This window comes from Ursus arctos, unplaced genomic scaffold, assembly GCF_023065955.2.
Source record: "Ursus arctos isolate Adak ecotype North America unplaced genomic scaffold, UrsArc2.0 scaffold_6, whole genome shotgun sequence".
Taxonomy (NCBI): domain Eukaryota; kingdom Metazoa; phylum Chordata; class Mammalia; order Carnivora; family Ursidae; genus Ursus; species Ursus arctos.
This window is the reverse complement of record NW_026623078.1, coordinates 70,417,517-70,436,257: the sequence shown is the minus strand read 5'-3', so window position 1 is coordinate 70,436,257 and position 18,741 is coordinate 70,417,517. Positions and strand designations below refer to the sequence as shown.

The window sequence follows — 18,741 nt, the reverse complement described above, 5'->3', positions numbered from 1 at the left end:
TTGAACTATCGTCTAACCTCAATCCATTCTTCCAAATTTTTATTAAAATTTTTAATCTAGGGACGCCTGGGTGGCTCAGTTGGTTAAGTGTCTGCCCTCAGCCCAAATTCTGGTTCCAGGGTCCTGGAATCGAGCCTCCCCCACTCCCCCTGCATCAGGGTTCCTGCTCAGTGGGGAGCCAGCTTCTCCCTCTGCCTGGTGCTCCCCTCGCTTGTGCTCTCTCTCTCTCACTCTCTGTCTCCTTCTCCCTCTCTGTTAAATAAATAAATAAAATCTTTAAAAATTTTTTTATTCTAGTGCCATATTTTTTCTCTTAAACTCCATGTGCCTCCATGAAATACAATCTCCCAAAAGTTAGGGCCTGAGATGTGACCTGCATGGCCATACCTCAGTAGTGTTAAAACTTCAACACAGAAGTAGGAATTTTATTATCACAATACCAGTAATTCTCCAGTGGCCAAAAAGCAGGACTTGGACATGGGTCAGTTCTGTAGAAACTACAGACCTGAGCATTCGTGTAAGCCTACAATAGCCAGAAAGACACCGGTGGTGTTGGGAATGTGTGCAAAAGAAAAAGAAAAAAAGATTATCCTACTTCTGTCATATGCTAGCTTTTCTGGTCAATATGATGCTAATTTGCTTAACAAACAGCAGAGAGGAAGTCACTGACTTACTCTTACTTTGGTTTTTCCCAGGTCTCTCCCCGCTCCTATTAATAACATGTACCTAGCTCCTGCAAAATTCAGCCAAGCTGAAAACCCTCATTAAGAGCAAATAATATGTTATTACAATTTTTAAAGTTTATGAGAACAGTAGAGTATAATTCCATATGGTTAAAGAAAATATAAGCACGTGCACACACACACACACAGAGTAGATTCTCACTATTCACAGTAGTTATGTTCTATAAAGAAGCTGCAAGTACTGAGTTAGTGAATACTGAATCACTCACTCCTGTGAGCCAGTGATCACAGCATTTCTGTCAACCAATCAATATGTAACTCTGTTTAGGGTATGTTTGTGTTTAAAGACACTTATTTCATATATATATATATATATATTTTAAAGATTTTATTTATTTATTTGACAGAGACAGCAAGAGAGGGAACACAAGCAGGGGGAGTGGGAGAGGGAGAAGCAGGCTTCCCGCTGAGCAGGGAGCTCGATGAGGGTCTTGATCCCAGGACCCTGAGATTATGACCTGAGCTGAAGGCAGATGCTTAACGACTGAGCCACCCAGGTGCCCCTATTTCATATATATTGTTGATTCACAAACAGTGAATTCATGTCAACAGCACCATAACTTGTGCCTGAACTAAGCTTATGTATCACACCTTCTTGTGCTTAGCACTTCAGCACGGTGTGTAGGGGGTGCATTTTAAAGAGCAAAGTCGGGGCGCCTGGGTGGCTCAGTTGGTTGGGCATCTGCCCTCAGCTCGGGTCGTGATCTCAGGGTCCTGGGATCAAGTCCCACATGGGGTTCCCTGCTCAGCAGGGAGTCTGCTTCTCCCTCTGCCTCTGCCCCTCCCCCGCTCATGCTCTCTTACTTTCTCTCTCATGGTCTCTCTCTCTCAAATAAATCTTTTAAAAAAATTTAAAATAAAAAGAGCAAAATCAGCTTGTGCAAAAAGCACAAACATGAAAAACGTGACACTAAACAGACCATGGAAAGGACACCTGTTTACAGAATGAGTGAGGAAATAAGAAGGCTGAGTGCTGCTGGGTGTGACCTCGGCTGTGGAGCTGCGGGCCGGGAGGCTTGGCTATGCGCTGCTCTGCACATGGGAACACCTGTCACTATGCACTGAGGACTGACCTGGGTCACAAATATATTTCTACCAGTAGGTAAATTCACATTCATAACAATGAGGCGAATCCATAAACAATGAGGACTGACTCTCTACATTTACAAACATAAAAAAAAAAAGCCTGGGAAAATAGACACCTCAAAATCACCCGAGAGAGGTGAGACTGAGTGATTCTCATCTCTTTGCTTATCTGTATCTTTTGATTTTTTTTCTGCATCAAGACACTTACTGTCTAATTAAAGAAAAAGAAGGATAAAAAGGACAAGAAGGAGCACACACATCACAAACATAGCAAAAAGACTATCATTTTAAGAACAGAACACGGGGCCCTGCTAATGACTAGCTGTGTGATGAGGCTGAGGCATGAGCTTCTTCCTCCATAAAAGGAAATGGTTAGACCAGGTGATCAGCAAAGTCCCTCTCAGGGCCTATAACCTGACTCCAGACCTCGCAAGGCTGCACCCAGGCAATTAGACTCGGCAACAAGCCGGGGAAATTCTAGATAACCATAAAAGAGAAGTGGCAAGTATATTTTAGGTGAGATGAACACTGGAGCAGATGTAGAAATGAGAATGGGGTCTATGGGGGGACAGTGAGGGAAGTTACAAGTCCGGGGAAGTACGTTTGACAGGTAGACCAGACAAGATTAGAGAGGACTTGGACAGTCAGGCATTAGTCTGGACTTAAAGCAGGGGGCAAAAGGAAGGAAGCCACTAAAGTAGCACCATTTTAGAAATGAGGATGACAGGATTATTTTAGAAACATGCCATCTACAAGATGGACTGACGGGCAGAGGCAGGCCCCGAGGGCTCTGAGTTTTGGTACATTGGTTTAAATAACTGTGAACTCAAGAGTAGTTACTGAGTACTAATACAGGGATGGCTGAGGTGGAGACGGACAACAGGAAGCATTTATACAGATATTATTTCAAATTTAAAAATTACGACTTAATATTGACTAGATCTAAAGATGCAGAGGAACAGTCCTCGTGCTCTAAGATTTCTAGCCTATAAGATGGGAAGAAAGCCTGAGCCAGAAAAGAAGAGAGTGGGGCTGAAGATCCCTTTTGGGAAGGAGGTCATGAGAGACAGCCGAATGGGACAGGGACCCCACACACTACCTGTGAGGCAGGCAGCACCTTAAGAAAGGAGCACAGCTGAGAACAGTGTGGAGGGGCCTGGCTGGCTCGGTCAGTAGAGCACGTGAATCTTAACTTTGGGGTTGTAAGATCAAGCCCCATGTTGGGTGTGGACATTACTTAAAATCTTAAAAAAAAAAAGTGTGGAGATGTGGCTTTGAGAGGAAGAGAAAAAACAAACAAATAAACAAACAAAAACCATACCCAGAAGATGGACAAGGTCCAAGGAATTTAGAAAATCAGAGCATAAAGATTTTATTTCTGATGATACATTTAAACCTTAAAAAGATCTTGATGTTCTTTACTTGATAACATACCTTATTTATTTCCTGTGTTAGAGCTTGAACAGAATATATGTTCAGACTTCCATTCTCCATAATAGATGCAATGTACCGTCCATGTGGGCTAATGACTGATGAGCTAATTCCTTCATCAAGGCTCCCAATTTCAAAGAGAAGTTTACAAGTTTGTATATTGACAAATCTCATTATACCATCTTGACTTAGCACTCCAAGAACCTAAGAGCAGAGAGAAACTATATATGAGTTCCAAAAACACAATTAAAAGTCAAATGTCTCGGACATTAACTAGACTTATTATAGTGATCATTAAACAGTGGGTACGAATATCAAATCATTATGAAGCTAATGTTTTAGGTCAATTACACCTAAATTTTAAAGTCAACTGTCAAACTACACACACTTACATGTACATATGTGTATGTATCTACATACGGGTTTTGTTTTGGTTTTGAGGGGGGAATAGTTGAAGATTATATTTGCAAAGAGCCATCATACACTTCACAATCCCTAATTACGGCTCCTGTAGATTTGCCCTACTCAGGTCCAGATGAGCCTGGCGCTGACCAGAAGCGGCCAGGTACCAATCCTGGGAGACTTGATGGGGAGACTACGGCAGGGGGCATCTGTACTAATCCCTTCAGAGGGAATACAGACGATTAGACAGTCCTTAACTTTGACCTGCACTCTGGCTGTCAGAGGCAAGGAGCGGGGAGGGTTTGTTTTCCTTCACCACCCCCACAGCTTGATCAGAACCAGCATCTGTCCTGCTGCCCCCACATGAACCTGACTCTGGTGAGTGTAACATTTGGGGAATAGAGGAAAAAAAGTCTGTGGGCTGCAAGGAAGCATAAGAAGGAAACTAGTTTTTAAAGGGGTAAAAACTGGGGCGCCTGGGTGGCTCAGTCAGTTAAACAGCTGCCCTCGGCTCAGGTCATGATCCCCAGGTCGTAGGATCGAGCCTGGAGTCAGGCTCCCCGCTCAGTGGGCAGTCTGCTTCTCCCTCGCCCTCTGCCGCTCCCCCTGCTTGTGTTCTCTTTCTCTCTCAAATAAATAAAATCTTTAAAAAAATAAAGTGGGAAAACTTAGTTTTAACTCACATAATCTGAAAAATTAAAAACATGTACTAAAAAAGCCTAAGTAAATACACAACAGACCTCTCTACTTCCTTGTCTCCGCAGCGGTTCCTTCCCCAGCACTGGGGCTGGTAAGCGGCGCCACCGCTGACTGCACAAGGTGCTACGTGAGAGACGACAGTCGCAAGCAGCTGGAGGCAGTCTGAAGGTGGCCATCTCTTCTGTGGGGTCAGGCTGTCGGAAACCCCCTCATTCACAGCTGATGCAACCTTTCTAGAGGGCAATTTGGCAAGATCCTCAAAATTACAGCCGCACATAATCCTGATTACTACCATTTCAACTCTGCGATTTTATTGTATAGACGGGATGCGTGAAACGGTATGTGCAAAAAGTTATTCAGTGCACTGTTTTTTTTTTTTAAAGATTTTATTTATTTATTTGAGAGAGAGAGAGAAAACATGAGCAGGGGGAGGGGTAGAGGGAGAGGGAGAAACAGACTCCCTGCTGAGTGCAGAGCCCAACGCAGGGCTCAATGTGGGGCTCTATCCCAGAACCCCGAGATCACGGCCTGAGCCGAAGGCAGACGCTTAACCGACTGAGCCACCCAGGCGCTCCTTGGTGCAGCATTATTTGTAATAAAGGAGGACTAAAAACAGGCTAAGTGCCCAATAACAAAGCACTGGTTAAAAAACTATGAAATACTATGCAGTGGTAAAAAAAAAAAATGAAGTTCTTTACTGACACAGAACAATCTCCAAGGTCAATTAAGTGAAGAAAAGCAAAGTGCAAAGCTGCATAAAAAAGTGGGAGAAACACAGGACTGCTCTAACAAAAGTGGCTATGAAGAGTGAGTAACTGGGCAAAAGGGAGAAAAGAATAAGAGATTTCACTTCATTGTCTTTTTTTTTTTTATGTTTTCAACCTTGTGAATGCATTATCTATTCAAAAAACTTAAGTTACGGGCACTTAGCTGGCTCAGTTGGTAGAGCGTGCGGCTCTTAATCTTGGGGTTGTGAGTTATATATAACTTGCTAAAGTATAAGACTCAAAACAGTCCATTTAAAATAAGAAAGGTAAGGTCTGACTACTCAACTGTTAAAAAGAAAAATGGTGTGAGGGCGCCTGGCTGGTTCAATCCGTACAGCGTGTGACTCTTGATCTCAGGGTCATGAGTTCAAACCCCGTGTTGGGTGTGGAGTCTACTTTAAAAAACATGAATAAAAGGAAATAAAATATATAAGCAAAGAAAATTTTTACAAAATGGTGTGTAGAGGGGGGAGTACTTTGTAAACTAAGGCAAGATGCAAAGAAAACCTGCTTCATAAAACTGAGGCAACCAGTTATGGTAGATAACACAGTACCACAAAGAGAAAACTTTAATTCTACTTCCCCCTTTAAACCTTACAATGAATAGGAATGTTGACAAACCACTTAATGTTTCTAAGCTTTCATGTCAGTCTACGTAATGGTGCAAATAAAAAATAACATGCTAATGCACCCTGTAAACCATGAAGTATGACATAAATTTAAAGTACTCTGATTTTAGGAAAAGGGTAAATTGTCAGTCATATACAGAACCTAATACTGTATGTTTTTTCAATTTTAGACTCTTTGTAATATTAGCAATTTCAAGTCCTTGTAACAATCACGGTACAAGAGCAAAGACGTTCAGAAACTGATATGCTCTTTCTCAGAAAGTATAATGTCCTACCTTTATATTACTAACCTGATTAGAACCAGCATCAAAACTATCAGGGAGAAATTCTAGGTGGCGGATGGCTCGGACTTTGGTAGGCATCTGAATAATTCTGAATAACTGTTTAGCTTCCAAGCACCACAGGTGAAGGTGATTTGATTTCCCTCCAGCGGCTAGGATTCGACCATCTCTGCAGAACGAAAGGTGAGAAAGTACGAGGATGTGGCTTGTTTACGGAAGTACTGTCCAGTATGACCCAACGAGGTAGAAATGTTCTATGTCTGTGCTGCCCGATATGCTCACTATTGGCCACATGTGATTGAGAACCTGAAATGTGGCTAATGATTCTGAGAAAATAAATTAATTTTATTAAGTTTTTACTAAATAGACCCATGCATACAGTGGCTACCCTGTGGGAAAGCTCCGATTTATAGTATATATATTTTCTACCTATTGTACTAAGACACCAGCTTAACAAATGCTTGCTTGATGACTTGACTGAGGATTTCTGAGTAACATTTACCTTCTATAGCATAATCTCAAAGTCACCACTATGAAACTTCCTATATTTCACACAGGAGTATACTGAGTTGGTACAGGACTGCTACATGAAAAACCTAGAGCCCCAACTTTTTTTTCCTGCTCAAAGTAAGCTACTTTTACAAGGTACAAAAAGATTAAGCTGTATTAACTTCATTCAGCAAGGACTCATTCAGCAAGGACTTGTAAAGTGTCTACTACAAGCCAGGTATCATCTCAGGCACCAGGGACACAATGGTGAACAAGGAGGTGGATCCCTGCTCTTGTGGGATTTTTAGTCTAGAGGAAGGGAAGCAAACAGACGAACTTGATCTCAGCTGATAAGTTCTATAAAGAACTATAAAATGAGATGGGAGTTACAGAGTTGGGAAAGGAGGAAGGTCGGCTCCCTAAAAAATGTGAATGAGCCAGTTACAGGATGATTCGGAGGAAGAATTCCATGCTGGTCGGTATTCCAGTCTGGTCAACAGGCAAGTGTTAAAAAAAGAATAAGGTTAGCCACCTAAGGAAGAGAGAGAAGTCACACTCAACTGTGGCCAGAATTGTGTTAAAGGGAAAGGAAACAGGAGAAAAAGAGAGGAAAACCGAGGCCAGGTGACAGAGGCCTCAGGGATATTATGGGGAGTTTGGGTTTTATTCTAACTACAAGGGAGAGCCTTTCAAGGGAGTTCAATAGGGAAGTGACATGATTTGACTTATGACTTAAAAAGACCACTCTACCAGGGCGCCTGGGTGGCTCTGTTGGTTAAGTGTCTGATTCTTGATCTCAGCTGAGGTCTTGACCTCAGGATCGTGAGTTCAAGCCCCACACTGGGCTCCACACTGGGTGTGGAGCCTACTTAAAAAATAAATTGAAAAACAAAACCAAAAAACCAACCCCTCCCACTCTATCTGCTATGTAGAGACTGACTTTAGGAAATGAAATTGAAGGGCTCCTGGGCAGCTCAGTCGGTTAAGCGTCTGCCTTTGGCTCACGTCAGGATCCCAGGGTCCTGGGGTCTAGCCCGCATTGGGCTCCCTACTCAGTGGGGGGCCTGCTTCTTCCTCTCCTCTGCGCTCATGCTCTCTCTCGCATTCTCAAAATAAATAAATAAAATCTTAAAAAAAAAAAAGGAAATGAAATTGAAAACAAAGAGACCAAATAAGGAGACTACTAGAGGAGTCTGAAAGAGACTAGGGTAGTTGGAGTAGGGCAGTAGCTGTGACAAAGACAAGATCAGACCAATTCAAGATATCATTTGGTGGAACTGATGGGATTTATTCATGACTTAGAAGACAGTGAGAGAAAATAAGGAAATAACATGTATTTTCTAGCTCTTTTCACTGAAAGGCCTAGTGACAATGACCAAATCAGTCGCAAGGAGTACCACTCACATCCAGATTAGGTATTGAAATATCATTACCCACTAAAACGAACCCAGGTGCTTTAGAAAAATGGCTGATTCCAGGTTTGGGACCGAAAATGTGGAAGATAAGCCTGGAACATCTGGTTAGGTAAGAAAGAATGAGAGCTTTCAAAACAGACAACTGGGGCTGTATCAAAAGGGTTCAGAGCCAACTTAAAAGGATGCCAGTGGTCAAAGATGAGAGAACTTGAGCTAAGTTCATTATTTTTCATTAAAAAATGTTTAGGGGCACCTGGGTGGGTTGGTCAGTTAAACTTAGTCTGACTCTTGATCTCAGGGTGGTGAAATTGAGCCCTGCACTGGGCTCCACGCTGGGTGTGGAGCCTACTTTAAAAAAAATTTTTTTTTAATTTTTAAAAGACAGGGAAATCAAGCATTTATCCTGCCTTTCCTTTGCAACTATAAAGTAACCAAAGAGTTGACAAGAGGAAGTTCCTTTCTATTGAAGGCTTCCATAGAAGGCTTCTAGTAAATACGAGAAGAAGGAATGACACAATTAGTGTGGCACCATTTTGCTAACCTCTAATGCAATACTGGTTCTAGGTCATAATCATCAATGGCCATTAATATCAGAAAAAAAATGTTCGTCTGACGAAGGTATGCAAACCACCTATCATTATCATGTCTTCCTGACCCTAATCCAACCTGAATCAGACCAAGCCTCCCATTTACAGGAAATAGAGGGGTGACCAGTATACAGGAAACACAGACAAGAAGGGATCCTATTAAACACCACCACAGGGATGCAAAAAGCAAAACCTGAAATACAGAGAGTTCTATATGACAAATGATCAGTTCCTTAACAAATAAATTGCAAGGAAGACATTAAAAAAGGGATATATCATCCAAGACACTGTGTGAACCTTATTTGGTTCCTAATTTGACCAAAGACTGGATTTATGACAATATTAAGAAATTATTCGTTTTTAAGAAGTGTGAAAATAGGTTAACTAACTGGAATTTAAATAAAAACTTGAAAAAAAACTGACAATAGTACTATGGTTATGTTCCATAAAGGACCCTTTCCTTTAGAGATACACACTGAAATATTTATGGATGAAATGATATTGCTTGGGCTTTTCTTTAAGGCAATGCAGTAGGTAGTAGGAGGTAGTAACAGGTTGAGTTATAGATAAAATAAAAGCGCCAATAAGTTATTACAGCTAACGGGAACGTGGTAATGAGGGCTTCCTATATTTTTATATTTTCATATACATTTGAAATCTGCCACAATAGATTAAAAAGTTCCACAGAACATATATAAGTTTGAAGGAATATCTTCTCATATGACAATAAGATATTGAAAACAGAATGAAAATTTGTAAAATTTTATTGGAAGCTAGATTTCTTAAAAATTCTCAGTGTTTTAAAAATGTACATTTGGATTAGAGAGGGAGACACACTGTAAGAGACTCTTAACTCTAGGAAACAAATGAGAGTTGCTGGAGGGGAGGTGGGTGGGGGGATGGGGTAACTGCGTGATGGGCACTAAGGAGGGCACGTGATGGAATGAGCACTGGGTATTATATGCAACTGATGAATCACTGAATTCTACCTCTGAAACTAATAATACACTACATGTTAACCAACTGAATTAAAACAAAATAAAAAATTTTTAAAATGTATACTTAGGGTGTCTGGCTGGCTCAGCTGGAGGAGTGTGTGACTCTTGATCTCGGGGTCATGAATTTGCGCATATAGGGATTACTTAAAAAAAATAAATAAACTTTAAAAAAAAGTGAAATGCATGTTACCTGGTCACGGCAAATACTTTGTATAATATACTAGAGCTTTCAGGTGGAGCTGGCAACTGATATCTGCAAGAAAGTGTATCACATTCCCAGGCGAAGATGGAATTATCTCTAAAACAGCTGAGGATGGTATTACTTAACGGTAGAAAGAAAACCTACGAGGGAGAAAAACAGTTATTGTTCATATAGCCCATAGCCCTCTTTACATTTAAAATCATACAAGTCGTCAATTTTTCTTTTAAAAAATTACTTCCTTTTTTTTTTTTTTAAGATTTTATTTATTTGACAGATCGAGAGAGAGAGAGAGAGCACAAGCAGGGGGAGCAGCAGGCAGAGGCAGAGGGAGAAGCAGTCTCCCCACTGAACAGGGAGCCCAATGACAGACTCCATCCCAGGACCCTGGGATCACGCCCTGAGCCGAATGCAGACACTTAACGACTGAGCCACCCAGGCGCCCCGTAACGTATGTATTCTGTTTATAAACTACATATTACCAAAAACAAGACATGAAATAGTAACTACTCATAAAGATTACAAATATTAAATGTTGGTGAGAGTATAGGAAACGGGCATTGTCCTACCTGGCTGCTGATAATAAAAACTAGTTAACAGATACTATACAACGTATCTCAACAGCCTTGAAAATATGTAACTCTTCTGAGCTAGTCCGCTTCTAAGAGCTAATCCTTTGCAAGAAAAATTCAGCAAAGTGCTTTAAGATAAATGTATACAAATGTTTGTTCAGCATTATTTATAAAAGTAAAAAGTTGAAAACAAAACCATGATGTTTTTATTAGTCACTCAATTTATTTTATTTATCTTTTATTTTTTTTAATAATAATTTTTTTTATTATATTATGTTAGTCACCATACAGTACATCCCTGGTTTTTGATGTAAAGTTCCATGACAATTGCGACCGAACTTGAGACCAAAGTTGGAAATAACCATTTTATTCTAATTTCTATTTTTCTATTATGTAAGCCCTGAACAATGCTGACTTTTGATAATACAAAATTTTAGTTAAAATTCACCATTTTCTCATAAGAACGTCAAGGCCTCGAATATGATTTTGTGTGTCATTTGTGTAAAGCAGACAAAGGGAGGGAGGGAAGGAAAAGAAAGAAGGAAAGAAAATGGAAGAAACCTATGCCCTAAGAACACAGTATTCCTGCCCATCCTCTCAAAATAATCTCCCTAAAGAGCCTGGGACATTTCACATGGTTAAACCTTTAGTTACATCTCTAGCTCTTTATTCTTTGATTCCCATCTAGAATAGTCTTCTTAACTGCTTTACAGCTTATTGTAACACTTTATATCTGAACATGTTTTGTCCTTGTTTCCGCCAGTTTGTCTTTACAAGCTTTATTATTTTTTAAGACTATATGATTTGGTCTTGTGTTGGAGAGCAACAGGGCCCCACTGAGGAGGCAGATCACCCTGGACAACTTGTAGCCTCTCATTCTGACCCGATCGGTCACACACCTTCACCATTTCCTAGTGTCAGAAGGAGGCCTGTTTTCTCTGAAATGCTACATTCTTTGGGGATGAAGTGTTCAATGTCTTGAACACTGGAGTGTCTCGCGTATTTACAATCTGGAGGCCGTCATCACGGCAACGAGAGGGAGCAGACCAAAAATGACTTTCCAGGGGAAAAGCGGGCTCAACACCAAATCTGCCATGGCTTTCTCCAGCGTTACAAACATAATGAATCAATTTGTGTTGTCACCCAGCCTATTATATGTATACAGTTAAGAAATGATTCTAATAGTTAATGATGTTACTATAAAAATTTCACAGGAGTGAAACCCGTAATTTTTTTTAATAGTTTGTTTTTTTGTTTTTTTTTTTAGAGGTGGAGGGAGGGGCAGAGGGAAAGAAAATCTTAAGCAGGCTCCACGCCCAGCACGGCCTGATACAGGGCTCCATCTCACGACCCTGAGCCGAAATCAAGAGTTGGATTCTCAACCGAGCCACCAAGGTGCCCAAGAAATCTGTAATTTTTATAACAATAGTTGAAGGCTATTATCATGAACTATTTTTCTCATATACATATAATAGTATCTTTTAAAATAACAAATAGTGCTAAAAAACCACAACCCATACATACACACGTACGTAATGCACTATGGGACTTACTGGTTAATTAAAACAATCTACTCAGTGTTAATGCTAATAAGACACAATAAAAAATGCTAATTTGACTGCTGTCCTTGCCTGATTCAACCCTCACTTTTGTCCTTGGCTCGCTTTGTCAAAGACAATCTCTGGTAGATTGTTCGCCAGCAGATTCAGGAAGCTTTATAATAGAAAGGTCCTACTGAGGGGTGCCTGGGTGGCACAGTGGTTGAGTGTCTGCCTTCGGCTCAGGGCATGATCCCGGCGTTATGGGATCGAGCCCCACATCAGGCTCCTCCGCTATGAGTCTGCTCCTTCCTCTCCCACTCCCCCTGCTTGTGTTCCCTCTCTCGCTGGCTGTCTCTATCTCCGTCAGATAAATAAATAAAATCTTAAAAAAAAAAAAAAAAAAGGTCCTACTGAAAGAATATGCAATAAATACATTGTGATCTATAATTAATGCACTGAAATGCTGTTTGAAAGCCAATGTCGAAAAAAGTGACTTAAGGTTTTTATTATAATTAGCAATATTTTTCTAGAAAAGTAATAAAGTTTATTCCTACTGGGAGAAGCAAAAGCTTAAAAGTTAATGAACACCAACTGCTATTTTAGGGGAATAGCTGTGATAGATTATTGCCTACATGATTATTCATTACTAGATTTGTGATTTTAATTGCCAGATTTTAATGATTATAAAATTGTTCCTAATGAATCATGTCATTATTTAGATAGTGTCATCTCTTGACAATCATAAAAAGCTTAGAAAAAACTTCAAAAGCACTAACTATACTTTTTGGAGGGTTGGGTAAAAGGGTGGGGCTACAGTTTTTCCTTATAAAATACAAAAATCCTAGGCTTTCCAACATACTTTTGAGAGGGATGTGAACTCTTCAAAGTTGAGAGTTCAGTACGGTAATAAAGAGCAAGTTAAGTTAAATGCACAATTCAGCAGAAATTTAGTGAGCACCCACTGTACACAGAGACTGAATTAAGTTTAGTAACATATTCTTTGTTAAAAGTTTTCTCATATCCATCACAAAACCTTTTGCAATACATACTGAACCACAGTAATCAGAAACCCTAGGATTTATTCAAAAATCCCAAACTAAATATTTAATTTAAATATTCTACCTCGAACATCAACAAAATAATCAAAATCTACTAATATGAAGAAGTGTACGTGGCTCACCCAAGAGGCAGTGCGGTACAATGGAGTGACTCTGGAGTAAGACAGGCTTAGATTCAAACCCCAAGTCTTCAGTGAGCTCGGTGCCACTGGGCACGTTATGTAATGTTTCTGAACTTCAGAGTCCCCATTTGTAAAATGAGAATAGTATTTACTTTTAGGATTATTTAAGTTTAAAAATAGCTAAACAAAGTGGTAGGTACATAATAAATACTCAACAACTGGGATCTATTGCTACTGGTATTGATTATTCCTATTGCCAGGTACAAAAACCAGTGGAAAGATGTTGGAATGATAGGTTATTTAACGATAGGTTATTTAAAAAGATTTTGAAATCAGGGACGCCTGGGTGGCTCAGTCGGTGAAACGACTGACTCTTGATTTCGGCTCAGGTCATGATCTCAGGGTGGTGAGACAGAGCCCCAGGTTGGGCTCCATGCTCAGCGGGGAGTCTGCTTGAGATTCTCTCCCTCCGCCCCTCTCCCCTGCTTGTGCATATGCACGCACTCTCTCTCTTTCAAAATAAATAAATAAAACCTTAAGGAAAAAAAAAAAGAAACACATTTTGAAATCAAAGGTCCATAGTTATTTTTCTGAACCCCTTGGTGTTAGATGTGTTCCAGAATTCAGAATTATTTCCAATCTGATAAAGGTAATATGATGTATATTCTGGAACGGTATGTAGAACCCCTGGGTGACCCGCAGCAACACTCCGTTACTCAAACATCCTAACATTTCAGCCTCCGGTCAATTCAGTTCACGTTTTGCTGCCAAATGAGTTCAGGCAAGATCGGATTTTGCCACCAAGTGAGTTATTTGAAAACTTTTGGGTTTCTGAATTGCTAATGAGGTACTGTTCATCTATTTCATGTAGTTCAAAAGAAATACAACAGTAACCTTACAGGTTTTTAAAAAGATACCTAACTGCACTGAGATAATCCCGTAGTAGAACCAGATAACAGACAACAGCAGAAGGAGCAGCGGCTGCAGCTGACTTAGTTATAAGCACTCGCTCCACCACAGCAGGTGCTAGGTGCTCAGTATAAGCGATCACATTCCGTCCTGAAGCCAACCCGAAGGTACCTGCTGCTACGACCTGCATCCTACGCTCGTCGAAATGTTGAACAGGAATCTACTCAAGACTTTAGACTTAAATTCTGGCTTACAAGAAATACAAATGAAATAAGTTAAATGACATAATGATGAACAGTAAGACAAATTCAGAATTTGGGGCATTTTCCAGGACAACTGGCCTGGCTGCTCTCAAAATAAATAAATGACTAAATAATAATGTCATGGGGAAAAAATGGTAGAAGGACTTATTTGAGAGAGAGAGAGGACACACGTCGGGGGGTGCAGAGGAACAGAGAGACAGAGAATCTTAGGCAGACTCCCCACTGAGGGTAGAGCCCAACACAGGGCTCAATCTCACCACCCTGAGATCATGACCCGAGCCAAAATCAAGAGTCGGACGCTTGACCGACCAGGTGCTCTGGTAGAAGACAATTTTAGATTAAAAAGAGCCATCATAAAATGAGACTCACGGCATCATTTGTTACCAGTTATCCCACACACACACACACACACACACACACACACACGAAGTCACAAAAGTTCTCTTTATAGAATCAGAAACTGGAATAAAAACATAGATTTAGTAAAAACTTGATAAGAATAAAAGTTTTACTTTAAGATTAGTTTACAATTACTTCCTATTTTCAACAGAATAAGCCAGGAGTGGCAACAATCTGGCCCCTTCAGCTCTTGTATAGCCCAGGAGCTAAGAATGGTTTTTACAAAAAAAAAAGAAAGCATGGATGGCCAGAGGCTATATCAACTGCTAAGAGCAGTAGGAACAGAAAGAAAAAAAAAAAGAAAAAAAAGAATGCTTTTTACATTTTAAAATTATTTCACTGTAGATGGTTATATAAGTATAAACATAATATCCTCAATTTTGCTCTTGGTTTGCAAAACTAAGAATATTTACTGTCTGGTCCTTTGAGAAAAAGTTTGCAGGTACTGTAGAGACTATGATGTTCTATTATTTTAGGACAATATACCTATATGCTTACTGCATACTATACATACATTTTCTAAATCTTATTCTCATGTCGCTAACATTTGGAGTCCTATCTTTTAAACTAAAATGTCTAAATGACCAAGCAACGTTAGAATTGGCAACTATCCAGGATTTAGTAATTTTAATTTCATGGTAAAAAGAACAGATGGTTTTTGTGTCGCTGTTTCATAACTCTGTTTCCATTGTGGGTTCAATTCCCAATGTGCTCTTCTTTGCAATTTAGAATTCAATTTAGTGCTGAAGCAATTAAAGAAGAAAAGACCTACTAAGATATTTGGCCTAAACCCCTGAGGAATAAGCTGGCTACAGCTTTTATCTTTTTTTAATTATTAAAGGCAATCTCAAGAACTCTGAGATTTCCACGGAGACTACAAAATAAATTTCTGGTTGACATGCACTGCTAGCTGTTCACATTAATGACCAAGAAATCAAAAGCAATACTGCACGTATAGTATAACCTGCAGCAACAGAATGAATCACATGGGAGACTCAGACAATCCTGAAAACAGTATTAGGCTAATCAAATGGGAAAAAAAATTAAACCTTAAAAGCAAAAAAAGTGGATCTTTTTAAAAAAGTGATGTACGTATACAATGGAATAGTGATCAACAATAAAAAGGCATGAACTGCTGAAATGTCCAACAACAGGATGAATCTCCAAACCATCACGCAGAAGGAGAAAAGCTTACACGTACCGTTACTGACTAGCTCTGTTTATTTGAAATTTTATTTTATTTTTTTACTTTATTTTATTTTTTTTAAAGATTATTTATTTATTTATTTGACAGAGAGAGAGAGACAGCCAGCGAGAGAGGGAACACAAGCAGGGGGAGTGGGAGAGGAAGAAGCAGGCTCCCAGCGGAGGAGCCTGATGCGGGGCTTGATTCCAGAGTACCGGGATCATGCCCTGAGCCAAAGGCAGACGCTTAATGACTTCACCACCCAGGAACCCCTATTTATTTGAAATTTTAGGACAAAACTAATCTACAGTAGAAAAACATCAGGATAGTGCTTCACTGGGAAGGGATAGAAGAGGACTTTCTGGGATGTTGATAGTAATAGGCCTGCACAGGTTACAAAGGTGTATGTATTTGACAAAACTTAACAAATGAATACTTAAGATTTGTGCATTTCACTATATATAAATTTCACATCAACAAATAGTGAACCCTAGTCAATTAAATTCAGGCTTAAGTATTTATGGGCAAGTATACTGACATCACAATTTACTTTTAAATGAAAAAGAAAAAGAATAAACGGACAGAGGGATGGATAGATCCATAATAAAGTATAATAACGTAAGTATAGTAAACGACAGCATAGGAACATGTTAATGGTAGAATCTAATGGTGTATGTGTGTTCACTGTGAAATTCTTACAAATCTATGTTTGACATTTTTTAAGGCAAAAACTCAGTAAGTGATAAACTGTAGCCATAGGTTGCCTATGGGTCAATCCCGTGGGTCTCTCTGCTTTGCGTGTTGCCGCGTTATGAGAACAGAGCTATGTGGGACAAAGTGAATCATTCATGACTCTTAAATCATCTATAAATCCTGGTGATCAAGAAACCAGTCTGAGAAGCACAACAGACCAAGATACGCCGGACCTCCACTGACCTTTTGGATACCCACGGACTGTAGAATATTCAGCTTTCTTTTCCTCTGAAAGGTATCCAAGTCCCACAGCTGGGCCGTGTCCGAAGAAGTCGTGATGGCATATTTCCCTGACGCATGCACAGAGATCGAAAACACCGATGACTCATGTCCTCTCATCCAGCTAACGAGCTCCTTGGTAACTGTGGTAAAAAGTAAAAGTTACACAGGTAAAACACTACATAGTATCCAAGAACGGACTCGACTGATGGCTAGGTATTCATGAGACACCTTCATTAACATCCACAAAAGTAAAAGCCTAGTTGGCCGGTTGATAAAACGCACGACGGAACACGTTAGTAACGTGAATACCACCAACACGTGAGGCGATGAGGCCAAATGAAAAGGGGCTTAAGAACAGCTTTCAGTGTGACAGGAGGGAGTTTGGGCTTTCTCTTGGGGGGCATAGTTTTGTGTAGAAGCGTATCATGTCTGGTGTGTATTTTAGAACGAGCACTTCAAAGGTACATGCTAGATATATCGGAAAGAAGGAAGAGATTAGACAACTGATTTATTTGTTGCTGTGATAATCCAGGGAGGAGATAAGGAAGGTCTAAACTAAAAATGTGACGATAGAGAAAGGAACAAATTCAAGAGTGATGAAGGAGAAATTCAAAGGACTTTGTGATCAAACAGATGTGTTGAAATAAAAGACGAGGTAAATCTTCAGTGGTTTTAGCTAGATGGCGATACTAGTAACCAATTTAAGAAGCACGTGAGGAGAAACAGATCCGGCAGTGTGGGAAGAAGAGATCATGAATTTGATTTTTTTTAAAGATTTTATTTATTTATTTGACACAGAGAGACAGCCAGCGAGAGGGAACACAAGCAGAGGGAGTGGGAGAGGAAGAACAGGCTTCCAGCAGAGGAGCCTGATGTGGGGCTCGATCCCAGAACGGCAGGATCACGCCCTGAGCCGAAGGCAGACGCTTAACGACTGCGCCACCCAGGCGCCCCTGATTTTTTTTTTTTTTAATGTACTTTGTGAACAGATTTTTTTTTTTTTAAGATTTTATTTATTTATTTGACAGAGAGAGAGAGACAGCCAGGGAAAGAGGGAGCACAAGCAGGGGGAGTGGGAGAGGAAGAAGCAGGCTTCCAGCAGAGGAGCCTGATGCGGGGCTCGATCCCAGAATGGCAGGATCACGCTCTGAGCCGAAGGCAGATGCTTAACGACTGCGCCACCCAGGCGCCCCATGAATTTGATTTTTAAAACTGATCCTGAGTTGTGTGCATGCATGTGAAAGACAGAAGCACAGAAAACAGCCCGGCAGAGAAAACACCAAAAACGTCACAATTATCACTAGGTCATAGAATTATACATGATTTTTATGTTCTCTTTACATTTTCCTGTGTTTCCAAGTTTGCTATGGTAGGCATGTTTTACTTTCATGATCAGAATTTTTTCCTCCAGAAAGACGAAACTGAGAATAGTACAAAAGCAAGACGTAAATCTGGGAAGCATTAAGACACAAAGTAGGTCAAAACTGAAAACAGAGGGAACAGAGAGAAACCCCTGGGGAGAGAGAAGTAGTTTCCAAACACCAGTCTAAAGTCTGGCATTAGTTAATGATCAATTTTTCACTGGTCTTCAGTGAAATGAGAAAAATAAGGATAAAGAGACGAGGCTTTCATAAAGCTAAATTTAAAGTACTACCTTTTAATCGAGTATTATATCCTTCCGAGTTCCTTTATGTTAAAAAAAAATCTCATTTCATGAAATGAAGTTCCATGGTTTTTTCCAATGTCATTTAGCAAAATTAAAAGTTGACAACCCATGTGGGTTGTTCCTCTACTTTTTCTTTTTAATTGAGTGAAAAATCCAAAACTCTAGGGACCACCAAAATAACCCAGGAGGGAGCCTAGTAAAAAACAGAAAGGTAGGAGGAGAACCAGGAGAGAGAATGGAAACTAAGGTCCTGCCCTAATGCAAAGTGCTAAGTGCTACTGAGAGGTAGAGCGAAAAGTACAAAGAAGGTTTCAACAATCAGAG

At 40.0% G+C, this 18,741-nt stretch overlaps 1 protein-coding gene across 4 annotated transcripts in view; it reads right to left on the bottom strand.

The window, feature by feature from the left end:
• The window catches only part of TBC1D31 (TBC1 domain family member 31), a 67,298-nt gene that overhangs the window by 38,258 nt on the left and 10,299 nt on the right, over positions 1-18,741 (bottom strand). For 3 of the 4 annotated variants that reach the window (XM_026495488.4, XM_026495487.4, XM_026495490.4), the window contains exons 4-7: positions 16,713-16,891; positions 9,718-9,869; positions 6,048-6,207; positions 3,264-3,464 (exon numbers count right to left, since the gene is read on the bottom strand). In XM_026495488.4, coding sequence (XP_026351273.1) covers positions 3,264-3,464; positions 6,048-6,207; positions 9,718-9,869; positions 16,713-16,891 — 692 coding nt within the window. Of the gene's footprint in view, positions 1-3,263; positions 3,465-4,402; positions 4,702-6,047; positions 6,208-9,717; positions 9,870-16,712; positions 16,892-18,741 lie in introns of those variants that run through there. The other variant, XM_044382617.3, reaches the window with a different exon arrangement.